A 21,224-nucleotide genomic window follows, 5' to 3' on the forward strand; every position below is an offset into this window, starting at 1 on the left:
GGTGCGTGGGCCTCTCACTATCGCGGCCTCTCTTGTTGCAGAGCACAGGCTCCAGACGCGCAGGCTCAGTAATTGTGGCTCACGGGCCTAGTTGCTCTGCGGCATGTGGGATCTTCCCAGACCAGGGCTCGAACCCGTGTCCCCTGCATTGGCAGGCAGATTCTCAACCACTGCGCCACCAGGGAAGCCCCCTGAACTCTCTATTCTGATCTACTGATCTATTTGTCTGTCTTTATGTCAATGCCATGCTATTTTGATTACAATAGCCTTATAGTTATTCTTTCAGTCAGATAGTATTAGCCCTCCAACTTTGTTTTTCTTTTTCAAAGTTGTTTTGGCTGTTTGTCCTTGAACCCGCTTGTCAATTTCTACAAAAAACCCTACTGGGATTTTGACTGAGATTGCATCAGATCTATAGATTAGTTTGAGAGAGCTGACATCTTAACAATATTTAGTTTTCTGACCTATGGACAAAGTATATCTCTCCATTTATTCAGGAGGTAACACTTTCTCTCAGCAATGTTTTGTAGTTTTCAGGATACAGGTCTTTCATATATTTTGTCATATTTATTTCTATGCATTTCATAGGTTTTGTTCCTATTGTAAATAGTATTTTTAAAATTGTGGTAAAATATGCATAACATAAATTTTACTATTAAATCGTATTAAAAATTTAATTCCTGATTGTTTCTTTATATAGAAATATAATTGATTTTATATCTTGATCTTGTATTCTGCAACGTTGCTAAACTCACTTATCAGTAGGATACCATCAGATTTTCAAATTAGACAATCATGTCTGCTGGTAAAGAAAGTTTAACTTTTTCTTTTCCAACCTGGATGCCTTTAAAAAATCTTTTTCTTATTTGATTGCCCTAGTTAGTATCACCAGTACAGTGTTGAAGAGAAGTGGTAAGAGCAGACATCTTCGTCTTATTTCTGATATTAAAGGGAAAGCATTCAGTCTTTCGCCATTAAATATAACATTCGCTGTGGGTTTTTTTTGTTTGTTTGTTTTTGTAAAAGGTCTTTGTTAAATCAAGGAAGCTACCTTCTATTCCTAGTTTTCTGAGCGCTTTGATCAGAAATGCATGTTGGATTTTATCAAATGAGTTTTCTGTGTCTTTTGAGATGATTGCCTGGTTTTTATATTTTTGTTTGCTAATGTGATAAATTATATTGACTGATTTTTCCATGTTAAACTAACTGCATTCTTGGGATAAACCCCACTTTGTCATCTTCTTAATATATGGTTGGATTTTACTTTTTAAAAATTTTATTTTTTATTTTTCTATTAAAATGTTTAAATGGAAGTATAGTTGATTTACAGTATTATATTAGTTTCAGGTGTACAGCATAGTGATTTAGTGTTTTTTACAGATTGTACTCCATTAAAAGTTATTACAAGGTAATGGCTATGATTCCCTGAGCTATACAATATATCCTTGTTGCTTATCTATTTTATACATAGTAGTTTGTATCTCTTAATCCCACATCCCTAATTTTCCCCTTTCTCCCCTTCCCTCTTCCATTTGGTAACCACTAGTTTGTTTTCTATATTTCCTGTTTGATAAAACTTTGTTTCAAACTTGTGCACCTTTGTTAGTGAAGGATATTGGTTTGTCATTTTCTTTTCTTGAAATATCTTTGTTTTTGGTATCAGGATAATGCTGGCCTCATAGAATGCATTGGGAAGTATTCCTCTTCAATTTTTTCAGAAGATTTCATACAGAATTGTTATATTTTTCCTTGAACATTTGGGAGAATTCACCAGTAAAGCCATTTGAGCCTGGTGTTTTCCTTGTGGGATGGGGTTTTTTTTTTTTCCTACAGTATCAATTTCTTTAATAGGTATAGGTTATTTACTTCTTCTCTAGTGAGCTCTCGTAGTTTGTGTCTTCAAGGAATTTGTCCATTACATTAAGTTGTCAAATTTACTGGCATATATTTGCTCATAACATTCCCTTATTATTCTTTTAATATGCCTTAAATCTGTAATGATGTCTCATTCCTGATGTTGGTAATTTGTGTCTTCTCTCTTTTTTCTACTGATCTTGTTAGATTTTATTAATTTTATTGATCTTCTCAAAGAATCAGTATTTGGTTTCAAGGATTTTCTCTATTGTTGTTTATTTCATTGACTTTTACTTTGAACTTTATTTCTTCTGCTTACTTAAGGTTTAATTTGCTCTTTTCTCCTACTTCCTTAAGGTGGAAGCTAAGGATATTGATTCAAGACCTTCCTTTTTTTTTCTAATATAGGCGTTTAGTGCTATAAATTTCCTCTAGACCCTGCTTTAGCAGCATTTCACAAATTCTAGTGTGTTGTGGTTTTTTGCTTTTTTCCAACTGATTTATTCATAGCATAGACAGAGTGAAAATATCTAAAATGAAAACACAACTGATTGTAAATGCTTATTTTCACCTTTTTGGGGGGCCTGATACAGTCTTTAATAACTTAGCATCCCTTAATGTGTTCCAACTTGAGGGATTATTTTTGCCCTAGAAATGCATACCTCTGAAATCTGTCTTATATCTTAGTATTGGTTCTTCACTATCTTAGATGATGTGTTTTGTTTTTATTTTCATTCAGCTTAAAATACTTTGTTTCCTTTTTGATATCTTCTTTGATTCATGAATTATTGAGAAGCAAGTTATTTAGTTTCCAAATATTGGGGATTTTTTTAGAGATTTTTCTGTTATTGATTTGCATTTCAAATCCATTGTGGTCTGAGGACATACTTTATATTTAATATTTTAAAAATATTTTAAGACTTTTAAAAAAATGTACCTGAACATGATCTATCTTGGTAAATGTTCCATGTGCCCTTGGCATTTGTTGGGTAGAGTGTTCTATAAAATTCAGTCTGGCCATGTTGGTTTATGGTTGTTCAAGTCTACTATATCTTTGCTGATTTTCTGCCTACTTGTTCTATCAATTAACGAGAGAGGAGTATTTAAATTTCCAACTATAATTGTGGATTTACCTATTTCTCCTTGCAATTAATTCTGTGAGTTTTTGCTTCATGTCTTTTGAAAGTCTGTTAACTAGGTGCATACAGATTTAGGATTATTATGTCTTCTTGATTAGCTGACCTCTTTATTATTATGAAATGACCTTCTTTATCCCTGGTAATATTCTTTGCCTTGAAATCTACTTTGATATTAATATAGCTTTCTTTTGAGAATTGTTAGTTTGGTGTTTCTTTTTCCATCTATTTATTTTTAACCTATTTGTGCTTTTCTATTTAAAGTGCATTTCTTATAGACAGCATATGGTTGAGCCCGATTTTTTTTTTGCAATAAGACAGTCTCTGCCTTTTAATTGGGGTGTTTAAACCATTTACATTGAATATGTTTATTAATATGGTTAGATCTGAGTCCATTATCTTGCTGTTCATTTCCTGTTTTTCCCATCTGTTCTTTGTTCGCTCTTCCTTATTTTCTACCCTCTTTTGGATTAATGAGTATTTTTTATAATTCCAGTTTATCTTCTTTGTTGGCTTAACTTTTTGCTTTGTTATTTTAGTGGTTGTTTTAGGAGATAAAATATACATCTTTAACTTATCACAGTCTATTTTCAAGAGATAATAGTACCTCTTGCCACATATAGTATAAGAACCTCCCAACAGTGTATTTCCATTTCTGCCCTCTCAACCTTAGTTTCACTCTCTGCACAGTGGCCTGGAAATTTTCTCACAGCCATAAGCTGGGGCAGTTGTATGATTTGCCTCATTTGTTTACCAGCTCTCAAGATCACTGTCCATTGTAGGCTGATGTCCAGTGTCTTGAAAACCATTGTTTCATATGTTTTGTCTTTTTTTTTTTTTGGTTGTTTCATGAGGCAGGGTGAATTCCATCCCTGTTACTTCATCTTGGCCTGAAGCAGAAGTCTTAGTTTAATCATCTTTTGCTTTGCTTGAATGTTTTCATACTATTCTTCTTGGCCCAGTCTAAATCTACTGCAGTTTTTACTTTAGTTGGTTCCAGAGAGATCTTTCTAAAATAAATATCTGACCAGGTCTCTGCTTTTCAGTGGCTCCCCATTTCTTTTTTAAATAATGAAACAAACGTGCTAAGACACCAAATTTCCGTGTGGAGTAAATATTACTAAATGGAACCTGGAGAAATAAAGGTATTGCTAAAAATTTTACAAGTAAATTCCTACATAATCATATATAGTAACCATATATTATTGTGAAAAGATAAATATTGATTTTTCTATTGGTCAGGTAACAATTTGTATAGAACTAGCTTTTAATTTAAATCACAACTGCTGTCTCATTTGGAACTCAATAAAATATTGAAAGCTCAGTAGTTGTTGACAAAATTAATTATTACAGGGCTTCCCTGGTGGCGCAGTGGTCAAGAATCCGCCTGCCAATGCAGGGGACACGGGTTCGAGCCCTGGTCTGGGAAGATCCCACATGCCGCAGAGCAACTAAGCCCGTGAGCCACAACTACTGAGCCTGCGCTCTAGAGCCCGTGAGCCACAACTGCTGAGCCCGTGTGCTGCAACTGCTGAAGCCTGCGTGCCTAGAGCCCATGCTCCGTGACAAGAGAAGCCATCGTAATAAGAAACCCACGCACCGCAATGAAGAGTAGCCCCTGCTTACCACAACTAGAGAAAGCCCGCTCGCAGCAATGAAGATCCAACGCAGCCAAAAATAAAATAAATAAATTTATTAAAAAAGATTAATTATTACAGAAAATGCCACTGATTTTTTCATGTTTATCTATGAGATGTTAGTCAGATGCATTGACATTAAATGCCCACTTGTAATCTCAAAATGAATTACCTCAATTAGGAAAAAAAGATCAATATGTACATATATGTAAAAATCTGGTTGTCTTCTCTTATATTCTGAGAATTTCTTAATATTTTCATGCTGCCATTCCTTACTCACCTCTGTAGTATTGGCCTCAGTAGGTACTGTTTCTCTCTTCCAATTTGTGCAAACATGCCTGCAAAAAACAAACAAACAAAATTAACTGAGTACTTTCTACATACCAGGCATTGTGCCAGATTACTTTAGCATACCAGGCTCAGGCTCATTTCTGTGCTCCACTTATTTTCATATTTTCTACCACTGTTTATCACACCTCCTTCTCTGTACCTGCACTGATTTATCTGCAATTATTACGATATGCCATTCTCTTTCATCCCTTGATGCTTTCTCATATACTGTACCCTCTGTCTTCCTTTGTTGATCTGGTTAAATTCTACTTGATAATTAAGACTCAATTTAAGTATACCCTTCTTTAGGAAATCTTCCCTGAAAACCACAGGCTAGGTTAGGTGCCTTCTGTGTTCCCACAGCCTCTTTACATTTATCTCATCACAGCACTTAGCACACTAATTGCAACTATCTGTTCCCCTGCCTTTTTATTTCCCCACCAGACTGCTTGAGGGCATTATCTTATATGATTCCATATCTTAACACATAGCCCAGGACCTGGCCCAGAGCAGGGATGTGGAAGACAGGAGTTTGTCCTTGGGTCTGCCATTGTGTGATGTTATACAAGTTGTTTGGCTCATTCAACATTACAAAGTCTAGGTTCCCTTACTACTCTGCAGCCATGATGCTAGTCTTTCTCTAATCTGGTCTCTGCTAGCCATGTAGCTTCTTTATAGGTGGTGTTCACTAGTATGTCCTTTTGGGCTCTGGCAGACTTGGTTTTTGCCAGGTAGCCTAGTGGGCCTATCACATGAGGCCTAAGTAAAAGGGCCAGATTCTTTTTGCAGTAATGGTTTAGGGCTTGGTATTGATACCATGTTAGAAAACTAACATAGTATCTGCCTCACTCTAGGCTCAGATGACAAACTGCTAGTGAGAGCCAGAGGGAAACCACTCAGAGAAAAACCACAGGTCTAGGCTGCAAACTATCTTTAGGGAGGGCCACTTTGGTAAGATTCTGTAGGTGTCTTGGAATGCTCTCTCTCCATAGTAGTCAGATAAGAAGCTAGGCTTTGTGATGCATTTTCTGACTCACTCTGGCAATCAGTCACTCGTTTCTCTGTGCCCTCACATCACCCCATACATCCCTCTTACCTAGCACTTATCACACTGTATTATACTCATTTAATTTCCTATATGTCTCCTTCTCTAGAAAAGAGCCCTTGATGATGGAGATCATCCAGATTGATCTCTGTAACCAACCAAAGATCTACTAGAGTAGAAGCCAGTGAAAGCTTAGTGAACGAAGGAGTGAATGAATGGTGATAATAATGGATAATATTTGTTTAGCACTTACTGTATGCTAGGAACTTCTCATATCTTCATTACACTCTTATGATGTGAGAACTCTGATTCTCACCATTAGGTGACAGAATGAGGCACAGAAACGTTAGGTAACTTGTCTATGATCTTACATTTAGTAAGTAGCAAATCTTGAATTCAATCCAAGTCACTTGGTTCCAAAGTCCAAATTCTTAACCATTGTGCTATATCTGACTGGCTGACCAAAAGACTGACCAAAGGCTGACCAAGTGACCAACTAACTGACTAACAGCTGTGTGAAAGAGAGGCAAAGAAGGTACTGGTAACTTTTTTGCCAGACATAGTTCTTTTGGAATGTGAGTTTGAAACTACAAAAGTGAGGACTTTTTTTGGAGGTACCACCGGTCCATTAGGGGAAAGACCTACTGATTCAGGAGCCCATTTCTTACTGCTTATTCTTTCTCTGACAAGAAAAAGGATTGGCCAAGGCCAAGGATCTGTTCTAGCATATCCCTGGAGGTATCACTATAGCTCATGTGCTAGGAGTAATACTTACTGTTCCATCTGCCTGGAATGCTCTTCCCCCAAGTATCCACATGGCTCATGACTTCATTTTATTTTCTCCTCAAATGTCATCTCGTCAAAGAGGCCTTCCTTGATCTGGTCTGATATAGCACTACTCTTTATCCTCTTTCCCTGCTTGATTTTTCTTCTTGTATTTATCACTACCCAACATACAATTATTTGTTATAGTGTTTTAGTTTGTCTCTCTCCACCAGAATATAAACACTAGGAATCTGCGACTCTTTTGTGCACTGTTACATTCCTAGCTTCTAGAGCGGTGCCTGGTAAGTAGTAGGTACTCAATAAAAATTTCCCCCCAATGAATAAATGATTTTGGAGTTTTGGACCAACTGCTTTCAAGGCCTTTTATCATTTGGCCTCAGCAGTGCCTCACCCTCCTTGTCCCTATGTATAACCCTTGGACTCCAGGCAAACGGGAGTCAGAGTTCTCTGAACAGGCTCCACACTTTATAGTTCTGTGTCTTTGCTCATGATTTTAAAATGGGCTCCAAAGAGTTTCAATAAGTGAAGAGGTAGAGCTGGGTTTTTAAGGGTTAGTTGGTGTTTATCAGGCCAGGAAGAGGGAAGAGAGCTTTTCCAGAAACAGCAAAGACCTAGAAGTCTGAGAGCAATGTTCAAGGATAAATAAGTAAATAGTGCAAGATACTGATTCTAGAAGAAGACTGAGAAGCTAAAAGCTATAACAGAGGCATCATGTAGGGTAAAGCTGTGAAGTTTGGGTCAATGGTTTCCAACTGTACAAGACAATCAACTGGGGTGCCCCAAGAGAATATAATAGCTTGTATTTATATTGCATTTATTTTTATCTCATTTAATTTTTATGTATGTTTTACAATATACCTAATGTTAGTATATATATCTAATTTATAAACAGACATTCATATATTGGCAATGTGTGCTCAAATTTTTTTTTACATGTAGATTATGTCATTAGAAAGCTTGGAGGCTACATAGTCAGTCACCTTGTGCGTTTCTTTTATAAAGGACTATTTGTTGTGGAAAATTCCAGAGGTTGGCTCTCTCCGATTCTGTGTAGTATTGTTTGTCATTTTGCCCAGAGCTGTAGTCTTTGATGTCTCTAGGAGCAAAATGGACAGGCTTAGGGGGATGAGAGAATCATGACCTTAGAAAACTCTCTCTTGCTTGCATGTCCTCCTGGGGTTTGGTCGTGTGAGTCATTTGGAGTCTCTATCTGTACTAAGCTCCCCTGGCCAAATTCTGTCTCCTTTTACTGTCAGCCACAGCTCTCTGTACTTGCTGTTACCTTCTTCCTTACTTTGGCTGAGGGATTCTTCCCATTTTCTCTTTTGGAATGAGAAAGCAGAACAAGATTTTTAACTTTTAGGTACTTGAACCTTAGGAACAAGGGGCCCTAGTATCTTACCTTGACTGTTGAGTGAGATCTTCATGCTGGGACACAGGGTTGCTGTCTGACAAGGATGCAGCTCGTCCTGGCTTACTTTGTTCAGACTGCAGTGACTCTGAGTGGGCAACACCATACTGCCAAGCCTTACCTAGGTAGGGCCTCTGCCAGGTAACAGAATAATATGTGGAGCACAAAACCCAGAAAACAAGTGCCTTGAGGTTTGTCCTGACATGCTGAAGTCATCATCCTTTTCCGCAAAGCTTAGTTCTGTAGGGACTATGTTCAGAGTCCATCCTTATTGGAGTGTAGTGGTCCCCTTACAGACCCTGTGCCTCACTTAGTGTAGTGTTTAGAGCAGTAGTTCTCAGTGGGGGGCAGTTTTGTTCCCCAGGGAGGGTTTGGCAGTATCTGGAGACATTTTTGATTGTTATGACTGGCAGCATGCTACTGGCATCTGGTGGGTAGATGCCAGGGCTATTGTTAAACATCCTACAAAGCATAGGACAGCCCCCAACAACAAAGAATTAACCTGTCCAAAAGGTCAGTGCTGCAGATACTGAGAAACCCCGGTCTAGAGTGACTCCTGACTGTCTCCACTGCAGTGTAGGACACAAGTGGAGGAGTTCCTGCATGCCAAGCGTTTATGCTCAGGCTTGTATCAGGTCGTCTTCCCCGTAGACAAAAGACCCTTGTGGCACTGCTGGCCTCAGCCTTTCAAGCAAAAATATGTGACGTGGCCTTTCTACTCCATACGCCATGCTGGGTGAGGCCGAGCTCCCTTGACAGTAGTGGCAGGAATGTGTTCTCTGCACTTTGCAGGCTAGCACTTGTCTGTCTGCCTCACATCTTGTGCCACTCTGCTAGGCCTTCATTACCTAACACTCTGGACCGTAGCAAGTGATCATGTTTATAATGTATGTGGAGATATATTCATTTTCAGGAACAAAAGGCCAGTCTATTCTACTTTCCTCAACACTTCTTTAACCCCAGTTCTGTCATCCCTCCTTTCCTAAGCCCTAGGATTTGAGCGTATCTCTTGGAAATTAATCTTTCTCTTCCCTCCGATGTATTCTAGTCTGGAAATTAGATATTCAACCAGGCAATGACTAAGCACTCACCGCCTAAGCCTCCGGGATCTTGTCTTCTAGGACACAATCAATCTGAGTGCACTAGACCTGCCTCATTTCCTCTTCTGGAACCTTTCCTGTGCCTCTGCAAATGGTCTAATCTACCTTCAAAGTCTCTTGGCTTCAGAACTTTCCTCCTGAGCTCCAGCAGCTTCTTGGGGACATGGAGAGATTAGAGCATTTTTGTCTTCTATTGTTTCATTCGGAATGTCTTTCTGAGTGTCTGCTTTGTACCGTGTGCTGGGCTCCCCTATGGGAGGTAGAAGGATGAAGGGTCAGGGCCCAGCCTTCCAACTTCTCTAGTTTATATGAAAGTGACAGAAACAACCTAAGATCTGAGGTGTGCCTACCAGAGGAATGCTGATATTTGGGCAAGCATTTCAGAAGTTAACCTCCACCTGAGCTGTATATTTGTCTAGGAAGATTGTGGCTGCTGTCTGGAGGCCCACATTCAGAACATTTCTGGAACTCCTCATTTAGGGTAGTTACTCTTTCAGTAAATTCTTATTGATGCCACTGTATAAGAGGCACTATTTTAGTGACAAAGGGGTGAGCAAAAATGAATAGGATGTGGTCCCTGCCTTCAATGTCTCCTGACTATTAAGGGGAAATTAGAAAGCATTCTGATGAAGTACAGTTTTGGGGAAAGGTATGTATCTTAAGAGAGGAGGGTGATAAATCTCACCATTTTATTCTGCTTCAAAACTTCTTTGGCTTCTTGCTGCTCACAGCAGTAGTGTTCAACTTGAAGAATGTACAAATTCCTTTTAAGGGAAATCATTTATCTTGGGCCTGCAAAGCTGGTTTATTTAATGGTATTTAAATGTGTAGAAACATAAAATGAGGTTTAAGTTGCTATATAAAATTTGTGTACAAATATAAACAAAAACACACTGATACATTAAATAAAAGCAAATTTCAAATCCAATAAAATGACACGTTTTTGCTGGAACCCAGTTGCTCCCATCCAAGGCTCTTTAAGTTCAGCATAGCTGTATTACTGGGTGCTGTATGGTGACTCAGTCCTCCCACCATTTTTCTCTATTCAAGCTCCTATGAAACTTTGATTTATATAATACATCATGACGTCATTTGACTTTTACTTGGCTTGAACATATTCCTTGCATGTTAAGTCCTCTTCTGTTCTTTTATTGTTGATTCTTGATAAAGTATGGAGATAAATTTGTTATATATGTGGCTAAATACCACACAAATATTAAAATTATTTTACAAGGATTATTTTTTTTTTTTTTTTTTTTTTATAAATTTGCTTTATTTCAGGACATAACATCCAAATGGAATCGTACAATAATGTGGTCTCTCGGTCTGACTTTTTTCACTCAGTGTAATGTTTTTGAGGTTCGCCATGATGTAGTGTCTTTTTGAGCCCCATTCTTTTTTTTTTTTTTTTTTAAACTTTGGGTTTATTTTATTTATTTATTTATTTATGGCTGTGTCGGGTCTTCGTTTCTGTGCGAGGGCTTTCTCTAGTTGTGGCAAGTGGGGGCCACTCTTCATCGCGGTGCGCGGGCCTCTCATTATCGCGGCCTCTCTTGTTGTGGAGCACAGGCTCCAGACGCGCAGGCTCAGTAATTGTGGTTCACGGGCCTAGTTGCTCCACGGCATGTGGGATCTTCCCAGACCAGGGCTCGAACCCGTGTCCCCTGCATTGGCAGGCGGATTCTCAACCACTGCGCCACCAGGGAAGCCCACAAGGATTATTTTTATGGTTGTCCATTTAAAAAAATCACAGTCTTATAGTATTGAGGAAATGATTAGGTACAGTGATCCATGTATGGTAATGACATGATTTGCCATGTTGTGAATGATCACTCAGTAATTGTTTCAGTTAGAATTGGCTCCTGCTGTGACAGAAAATCTTTTCAATCTGATATAAGCAAAAGGGGAAATTTACTTTTTGCACAAAACTGAAAAATGTATGAATAGGGTTGTCTACAGGTGTGATCTCATTCAGGGCTTAAGTGATGTCATCTGGATCCATCACTTGGCTCAGATTTGCCTTTGTATGAAGCTTTCCAGAAGTGTCAAGGAGGATATATGTATGTGTGTATGTGTGTGTGTCTCTCTCTCTATATATATATCCTTTATATATATTATTTATATAAATTTTAAAATGTTATATATGTATGATATTTATGACATAATGGCTAGGGCAAGGGCTATGACGCCAGACTGCTTGAGTCCAAAATTGGCTTTACCAATTCCTGGCTGGATAATTTTGGGAAAGTTACATGACCTTTTTGTGCGTCAGTTTCTTCATCTGTAAAATAGGGATAAAGTGGAACATATCCTTCACATGGTAGTTGCAAAGATTAGTGAGCTAATATATGTGAAGTGCTTAGCACAGTACCTGTTATATAGTAAGTGCTATGTAAATGATGGCTTCTATTAATATCATTTGTTATTATTATATTACAATAATATATAATATAATACTATATATAATATAGTATATTATATAATAATTAAGGATTATGTTATCCCAGATACCTGAATAGTGGAAGAACAAGTCCATCCCCTATAGGTCAAACAAAAAGTACTGTATGTATTCCTTTCATACTTGGGATTTTATGGGAGAGAGATCTGTTAAACACGTAGACATGTGGTGAATGTTAAGGTCGCGTTGAGATTGTGACAGTAAGAACAAGCAGTGCTTGCATTCTGGACTCATGGCTTTGCTTATCTCTTCCCGCAGTATACAACTGGACCGTGGATGAGGTGGTGCAGTGGCTGATCACATATGTGGAGCTGCCTCAGTATGAGGAGACCTTCCGGAAGCTGCAGCTCAGCGGCCATGCCATGCCGAGGTCAGGAAGGGACTGGGTTCTCTCACTGGGGGTGCGGGGAATGGGCTGGGGTCGGCTTGCCCTCATGTTGCTCTCACCTGTTAACTGAAGTTTCACCCCTTTCAGGGCAGAATCTGTAGACTTCTCACATTTACTGTGCACTTGCTAGAAAGCATATGGACACTTCACATCTATTCTCTTATTTAACATTTCTATCAATCCTGGCACTAGTACTAATAGCTACCATTTATTGAGTGCTTAGTATATGCCAGCCACTCTACTCAACACTTTATGTACAGTATCTCATTTAATTCTTACATCAATCCTGTAAGGTAGGTATTATTGTATCTAGATGATGAACCTGGCCTAGTAACTTTTCCAAGGTCACATGGCTAGTTAGAGGCAAAACTGCGATTTGAACCTAGATCTGGGTAGACTTCAAAGCCTGTGTTTTTCTCTTTTCTTTTGCTGTCCCCCCAGCAGTTACCTCTTTCATTGCCCAGGGGACCCAGGGCTCTTTTAACCTCCCTGGAACTACCCATCTGCAGTTTATCTGCTCTAAAGAACCGGTGCAGAGGTGCGGGCTGACTACCATTGGCCCCAGTCTCCTCTCTGGAATGACTCTTCCAACAGCTGTTATGCCCTAGCTCTGCCTCCCTTTCAGGCACAATGTACTAGGACTTGGGGTGGGTGTGGGGAGGGGATGGAATACTGCTTGGACTTCTTGTTATGTCAAACTAGCGCCATATGTCATTCAGTCATTAATCCATTCACTTATTCATTCACCCAGTATTTACTGGGTACCTGCTCTGTGCCAAGCACTTGTGCTGGGTGCTGGGGATAAAGATGACAACAACCTGCCCTTGCCCTCAAAGGGCTTACTGTCTGGTAAGTGCTGATTATGTATAATCTGTCATCTTATTATGTAGGTGCATCTGGTTATGAGCTTCAGCAAAGGGGAGAGGGGAAGGTGAAGCTGTTGGAATGCCCACACATTGCAGCCTCCAGCCACAGGGCTATCAGGCACTGCTGTCCAGGCCTAGCTGAGCTGGCTGGTCCCTCCTTTGCTGCCTGCAACCTCTTATTCACAGCTTCTCCCTACTCTGGAGAGAGTAATAATCTTAATGTTTGTACATCCCTTTATAGAGTACTTTCCTACCTATTATTTCAGTTGATTCTCACAATTCTGGGAGGAAGGAATTATTATCCCAACTTTTGGGCAAGCAAACTGAACTTCAAATATTTTATGATTTTTCAAAGCTGGTAAGTGGCAGAGCTGGGATTTGAACTCAGGTCTGCCTGGTTCTAAGTGCCCTGCTTTTTTCACTGCATCTTCCTCTTGCCCCATGTAGTTTGAAAATAGGCTTCCAGGAAATACTCAGTTTAGTTCTATTTAACAAAACTTTACCAAGCACTTACCATGTGCCATGCTCTCTCCTGGGCCCTGAGGACAAAGAAATGCATTAGACCTCACATTGGCCTTGAGGAACTCCATGTTCAGTGGAAAAGACAGACAATTAAACAGATGATTGACCATGAAGCTCCAGGATTTAGGTTTCTTTCCCATGGAAATAGCAGTATTGCCTTGTGGATCCCTGGCCTATTCCATCTTGAAGAACGGCTATGGCTTCGATTAAAACTGTAAAACATAGGGTAAGAAGTCAGTTCTCAGGCAGTGCGCTCACTTGGCCATTCTGTGACTAGGATTAGATCCAAGACCAGACCCAGCCAGGCTGGGCATAGGGGTAGAGGTAAACAAGCTGTGGTACCTTAGTGACAGCAGGAAGCATAGAGCATTCAGAGCGTAGGGTGTGGGGTAGAGTGTGGGCGCTTCTAGGCCCATCCCTAGGCAGCGTGGTATAATGGGACGGATCTAGCAGATTTGCGTTGTATCCTGCCTTTGCCACTTACTTGCTGTGTGACTTTGGGCAAGCTACTTACCTCTAAGTCTCGTTTTTCTTATCTGTAAAGTGGAGCTAATAATAGAACTGGGTTCTTAAAGTGTGAGGACTAAATGAGGTCTTGTATGTAAAGTGTCAGAACAGTATGAGATATACACAGCTGCTTATTAAATGTTAGCTCCTTTCTCATTTCTCATCGCTTAGAAGTTCTTAGGTTTCTTTGACAAACAGAATGTAGAAAAGATGACACTTATTTTGATCAGTTAGGTGAAGGGGCCAGTACACCTGGTAGAAGTGCTCTAAACAGGAGCCCAAGAACTCCCAGCTTTGTAGGAAGAATGTGATTTACATAAGTAAAAGAAGGAAATTGAGGCCCCAGGGGAGAGACCAAGCTGCTTATGGTCAGACAAGTGAGTCACTGATGGAGCTGGAACCAGAAACTCGTTCTCCTGACCACCTCCACCCCCACCCCCATCACAGTGTCTCACTGCCTCTCTTGTGGGTGGGCTTGATCGCTTCCCAGGGCTAGAGAAAGAAGTAGCTACGCCTGCATGCCCAGGCAGGAGTATAAATGACACACTGATGTCAGAAGCTTCTTTTCTACCTAGGGAAACAAAGCTATGAATCAGAAAAGAGCACTAACCTTAGTACAGTAGATAATGCTCACTTGTGGGACCCAGATCAGTGGTTTTTCAACCTTTCATATCTTATATCCCTCTCCTTCTGTATCTACTATGTTCCAGCAGAAGAGAAATAAAGTCCTGTTTTTCCTACATCATTTCCTTGTTTATAGGTCCTCTCTTATTAAGTTATTATTAACAGTATGATTAAAGAACATAAGAAATTATAGTAATCTGACTGGGAGTAAATTACTGTTACTCAAATACAAGATAACAAGACTAATGCAATGCTTGTTGTCAGCAGATTTATATTTAATGACAATGTGTTAGGATTAGGATAATTCAGAGGTCCCTAGAATCACTGGGTCACGTGGCATAACATTTTGACCTGGGCTGGACAGGCGAATGTGTTTACAAATGGTGGGAGTATGGGGACAGGTATGTAGTGGATACTCCCTGGAAGGAGAAGTACAACAGAAAATTTACAGTTGGGTGTGGGAATGGTCACAGATGGTTAATCCTTTGAGAGTAGGATATTCAGGAGATGGTGGACGCGGGCAGAAGGGTGAACAAATTCTTGGTGAATGTTATGTGTCCTGTTTACTGCTTGCTGAGATCCACTGGTACAGACTCTGTGTACTAGAGTGCAGAGGGGAGCAATCACCAGGAGCTAGAAGTCATGGAAGTGTTCCTGGGTGAGGTGGGTAGTCCTACCAGGATCCTTCCTGCTTTGCCGGCAGGGAACTGAGCCCCTACTCTTTGTCCCAACAGGCTCGCGGTAACCAACACCACCATGACAGGGACTGTGCTAAAGATGACAGACCGGAGCCATCGGCAGAAGCTGCAGCTGAAGGCCCTGGACACAGTGCTCTTTGGGCCTCCTCTCTGTGAGTCCTGTGGCAAGAAGGGCTGCTGATGTGCCATGGACCCGAAGGCAGTTGGAGTGGCTGGGTTGAGGTCCTGGGTCTGCCCTAAAGGGATAAAATGAATGTTCTAGAGAGGTACACAATGCTACTGAGATCCAGGGGAGGGATAAAGAAGGCATCCTATAGAAGAGGTGGCATGTGACCTCTGCCTTTAAAGATGGATAGGGTTTTATTCCATGGAGGTGGCAGGAGAGGGCATTCTAGGTGGAGGAAACAACCTGAGCAAGGATACAAACACTAAAATATGAATGGCATGCTCAGGTATAAAAAGTAACCCCAAAGGGGCTGAGTGCCATTAGCTGTTCCTGCTCTCGCTGTGGATATGCAGAGGGTATGAACTGATTGCTGAACATTTTGTGTCCTTGGACAAACAAATGGGATTAAGCAGGCTTTCACTGAATCAAAAGAGACACACTCAGACTGAGGAAGTTTGGTCCCTTCAACCCAGGGTTAGTTGAGGGTATTAGGTGCTTCAACTCCTTAAGATCTGCGAGGTGGGAATGGCCAACCTTGCCAACCTTTTTTGTTCTAAGTGAACTCAGCACAGAAGTAGTAAGATTTCTTAGAAAATTAGTCTTGACCAAACAGGCTCTTAGGGCCTACTTCCTGCTCTTTGGGAGCTGTTGGCATCAATTGAGGATGCCAGCAGCAGAATGCTATAGAGCCAAGAACCAGTCCAGAGAAGCAGCTGGCAGGCAGGGTCAGGGGCAGTATAACATTTCCCTGTCCGTGCATTTGGCTTGACACGTGCCCAGGCTGATGTCTCAATAGAGGTGGATGGGTCTGTACTTTCTTTGGTTTAAAAAATTTTTAATAGACTTTATTTATTTATTTATTTGGCCACGCGGCTTGTGGGATCTTAGTTCCCCAACCAGGGATCGAACCCAGGCCCACAACAGTGAAAGCCCGAGTCCCAACCACCGGACCACCAGGGAATTCCCTATTTTCATTTTTTTAATTAAACAAAATTTTTTTTTTAGCCACACTGCACGGCATCCTAGTTCCCCGACCAGGGATTGAACCCGTGCCCCCTGCAGTGGAAGCGTGGAATCTTAACCACTAGACCACCAGGGAAGTCCCTAGACTTTATTTTTTAGAGTAGCTTTAGGTTTACATCAGAATTGAGTGGAAGCTACAGAGATTTTCCATATACCTCCTGCCCGCATACGTGCACAGCCTCCCCCATTATCAGCATCCTCACCACAGTGGTACACTGTAACAACTGCTGAACCTGCACTGACACAGCATTATCACCCAGAGTCCGTAGTTTACATTAAGGTTCACTCTTGGTGTTGTGCAGTCTGTGGATTTCGACAAATGTGTAATGATGTGTATCCATCTGTGTGGTGTCATACAGAATGGTTTCACTGCCCTAAAGATCCTCTGTGCTCCACCTATTTATCCCGCCCTCCTCCTCAACCCCTGGCAATCACTGATTTTTTACTTCTCCATAGTTTTGCCTTTTCCAGAAGGTCTATATCTTTTGAAAGCGTGAAACAGAGCAACATGGGAGAAGACCATTTCCATCTCCTTTGTTGCCCTGTTTTTGGTCCTAGGACACATTTTTTCTTGTCATTCATTTATAAGTTTTGAATAAATGACACAACAAAGGCACTACTCTTTATATGAGGCCCACCCTGTGTACTGAGCAATGGCCTTTCATTCATCCATTAACATTTATTGAGCACCTACTGTGTACCACTATGCATGACAGGGCCCCTGCTCTCAAGAATTTCCATCTAAATGGAGATTGCATGTCAACAAATTGAATAAATGGTCAACAAATACAGTGGTATAACTGTTGTGTAAGTCATTCCATAGTTCAGGTGGGAGCACAGAGTAGGGAGGAGTTTTCAATTGCAGACCAAGAAGCTTTATGGAGAGGATCACTCTTGAGCTGACTCTTGAAAAATGGGAAGTGGCTTTATTAAACTCTCTCCGTTAACAGCCTATTCCCCTCTCTTTGTATACACCAGCGAGAACACTTTTGCCAGAAGAATCAAACCCAGCAGTGAAAGCTAGGCTATCTTTGCAGAGGCTCTCCTCTGTCACACCTTAGTTAGGGGAGGCCTCCGGCAGCCTGAAAGTCTTCCTTAGTCTTCTGAGACATATTAACAGACTGTTACATGTTCTGTATCAAAATAGGATTTACCATATCTGAAAGGGTGCATTAGAAACTGCAGGTTAAAGTCAGCAAGGATTGTATATGGAAAAATCAGCTAGGGCTGGAAAGCATAGGAACCAAAATCCTGGGTACATACATGGTACTGGGTCCCAGAGGTCAGAGCCAGCAAGAGGAGCCTTGGTGAAGCAGGTTAGACTGATACCAGGACAGGAGTATCTTCTCCTAGACTCATTTCATATAGCCTATAGGTTGCGTATGACCTAATCTAAGGGAGGTCAGAGGTCAGCAGAAAACTGTTTCTGAGATTGGCAGAGCAGGGGTACTAGAGCTAAGAAGATACTTCACACCCAATAGGATAGCTACAATAAAAGCGAAAACAAAGAAACAAAAACCAGAAAGTGTTGGCAGGGGTGTGGAGAAATTAGAACCCTTGTACCTTTCTAGTGATAATGTAAAAAGGTTCAGCTACTGTAGAAAATAGTGTTCCTCAAAAAATTAAACATAGTTATCATATAACTCAGCGATTCCATGCCTAGGAATGTACCCAAAGAACTGAAAACAGTACTGAAACAAGTATATATATATAGCAGCATTATTCACAATAGCTGAAAAGTGGAAGCAACCCATATATCCATCAATGAATGAATGGATAAATAGTTGTGGTATATAAATACAATGAAATATTACTCAGCCATAAAAAAGAATGAAGTTCTAATACGTGCTACAACATGGATGAACCTGGAAAAAAGTGGCCTAAAAAAGTGAAAGAAGTGAAAGAACTGAGGGAGTGAAAGAAGCCAGACATAAAAAAGGACACATATTGTATGATTCCATTTACATGAAATATTCAGAATAGATAAATCCATAGGGACCAAATGCAGATTGGTGGCTGGCAGGGGCTGGAGGGGGTGGGAAATGGGAAGTGACTGGTAATGGGTATGGGATTTCTTTTTGAGGTAATGATAAGGTTCTAACATTAATTGTGCTGATGGTTACACAACCTTGTGAATATGCTAAAAGCACCGAATTGTACAATTTAAAAGAGTGAACTTTAGGGTATGTGGATTATATCTCCATCATCATCATCATCATCATCATCATCATTATATATAACTTGATTTTTTATAACTCCTGGACTTCCATTTAGAGAACTTCTTATAAAGTTTAGGAAAGCACCTTGGTCTCTTCAGAATTGCCACTCACTGTGTGACCTTGTGTAGGTCATTTTTCTCAGTATGTGTTTGCTGATTTGGATCATGAAACAACTGAACTAAAGGATCCTTATTCCTTTCAGGTGTACATTCCATGATTTTGGGGAAAAACCCTTTGGTTGATAAGGGTTCTGTGTAAAAGACAGGAGGAGGTCTGTTCTTTCCTCCTGTATCCTGTATCCTGTACTTTTAGGATTTCTATATTTGGCCCTTGCCTTATCAAGTGACCTTTGGCAATTTAGTTCTCCTGCCTAGATTTAGCTTCCCTCATCTGTAAAATGGGCTTGCTCGTTAAGGCTCTTACTGGCTCTCTCATTCAAGGACTCAGATAGAGTTGGTGTATTCCTGGGAGCTAAGATTTTGGAATCCAGCAGCTGTCCTGATGGCAGAGATTGTTTTTATACTTTCCTGCTGATGCTTCTTAAAGAAAAGTTTTGAAAATTGCCAGCTGGAACCTGAGGAAGATACTAGGAAGCTCTTTGCCAGGAGACTTCTGCAAGGGCGGGGCCATGCCTGGTGGGTATCTGCAAAGAATCCCTTGATCTGTGTCCCTCTAAGCTCTGTTTTCCCATTTGCGCATGGACTAAAATCCCTAGGTCAGTGTTCTTCCCTGTCCAGCACTCACGTAGGACTTAAGAGTGATGGCCTGTGCTGGCTCTGACCTGGGTTCTACGTCCATGGTGAGCTCTTAAGGCTGTAGTTCTCAGGCCTCACCACAGGCTTGTAGTAAACACCCCCAGAGCACCTGGGCCGACTTCAGTTGCCAGTCATGGCTACCTCGCCCAGTCTTAACGAAAATCCCACCTTCGGTCTGAGGTTTGAGAAATCGCAAATCAAAATTCTGTTTACAGTAGCTGGGGGTGTCTGCTGAGTGAGCGGGATCCACCTGCCCACAGCAGCCTCAGAGCTTGGGAAGGGGGAAGAGGGATCAGACTGGCTCAGCCCAGAGTCCTGACAATGGAAGACAGCTCAGTCCTCCCCATGTGGCCACAGAGCAGCGCAGGTGCTCTCCCGTCTTTTCCACCTGCAGAGTTGGCTCCAGGCTGGCCCGTCTGGGGCTCTCCTGGCAGTGCCGGTGGTCAGGTGTTAGGTGTGCCCTGAGACATAGAGGCCCAAGGGCAGTGTTCAGTTTGGGGCCTAAGTTGATGTCTCATTAGGGCAGCAAATGATTCACTGAGGGAGAAATTGAGGCTCAGATGAGGTGAGTTTTTAGAGCTCGTTCAGCTTTTAAATAGCAGAGCCATGACTCAAACCTAGGTCTTTAACTTACATTTCAGTGCTCTTTTCTACTGTATTATCCCACTCTCTACTTGTGTTAGAGGAAACAAGATATAAGAGTTTCAGCTTTGAAATCAAGCAAACTGGCTTGATCACTCAGTCGCTTTGTGACCTTGGGCACATTCCTAAGGTTCTCTGTGTCCCAGTTTCCCCTAAGGAAATGGTAGCTACTGTTTTTAGTGTAATGCCTACTGTGGTTGGTCTCGGGCTAAGGGCTTGTGTGCCCTTTGTGCTCTTAGCACAAAGAGAAGGGTGCAGAGAAGGGTGCAGAGAGAAGCCTGCCCAGTAATTGTGAGGGCTGGGGGAGTTGTGAAGAGGAAAAGACAAGACTGCACCTTGTCTTCCTTCCTCAGTGGCTCAGGTAATAGGGAAAAGTCCTCAGTAAGCAGGAGTAGCTGCCTCTCTGGCACAGCTTGCTCTGGTCTCTGTCAGCTCTGTTCTTACCCTCTTTCTCCTTTTTGTTATGTTCTAACTCACCCTTCAAGCCTTCTTTAGGATGCCTTTCTAGCCTCTTCCCGGGCATGCTCAACCCTTCCCTCTTACTTTCCTCTGGGGATTCACAGCCCTTTGTACCTGCTTTTTTGTTTGTTTGTTTGTTATTTCAGATTTGCCTTTTTTTTGGAAGTATAGTTGATTTACAATATCGTGTTAGTTTCAGGTGCACAGTAAAGTAATTGTACCTGCTTTCTGTATAACAATCTGTTTTCCTGTCTGTTACTCTTTAAACTGGAAACTCCTTGAGGATAGACACAGCTTTGTTCATGTGTCATCAGCACTCAGTGTAAGGCCCGGCAAGGAAGAAGTGCCAGGAGATGAATGCTAGAAGTTACACAGAAGGAGGCTGGGGGAGGTGGGAGAAGAATCCGGCCCAGCTTAGTTGAGGGGAGAACCGCTCCCTATGTAGTGTCTGTGCATAGGTGAGGCAGCTAAGGCAGTTTTTGGTTACAACCAGAAGGGAGGAGGGCCCAGAAATAGTTCTTACAGGTTAAACAGGTACCTCAGCACGGAAGGCTGTGTAAATGACAAGAGAAATTCCTAGCACATACTTTAGCAGTAA

General features: G+C 41.1%; 1 protein-coding gene across 3 annotated transcripts in view; it reads left to right on the plus strand.

Moving 5' to 3' along the window:
* Positions 1–21,224, plus strand: part of STIM1 (stromal interaction molecule 1) — a 202,651-nt gene that overhangs the window by 155,759 nt on the left and 25,668 nt on the right. For all 3 annotated transcript variants that reach the window (XM_061201347.1, XM_061201350.1, XM_061201349.1), the window contains exons 4-5: positions 12,016–12,127; positions 15,399–15,514. In XM_061201347.1, coding sequence (XP_061057330.1) covers positions 12,016–12,127; positions 15,399–15,514 — 228 coding nt within the window. The remainder of the gene's footprint in view (positions 1–12,015; positions 12,128–15,398; positions 15,515–21,224) is intronic.

Source organism: Eubalaena glacialis, chromosome 10 (assembly GCF_028564815.1).
Source record: "Eubalaena glacialis isolate mEubGla1 chromosome 10, mEubGla1.1.hap2.+ XY, whole genome shotgun sequence".
NCBI lineage: Eukaryota > Metazoa > Chordata > Mammalia > Artiodactyla > Balaenidae > Eubalaena > Eubalaena glacialis.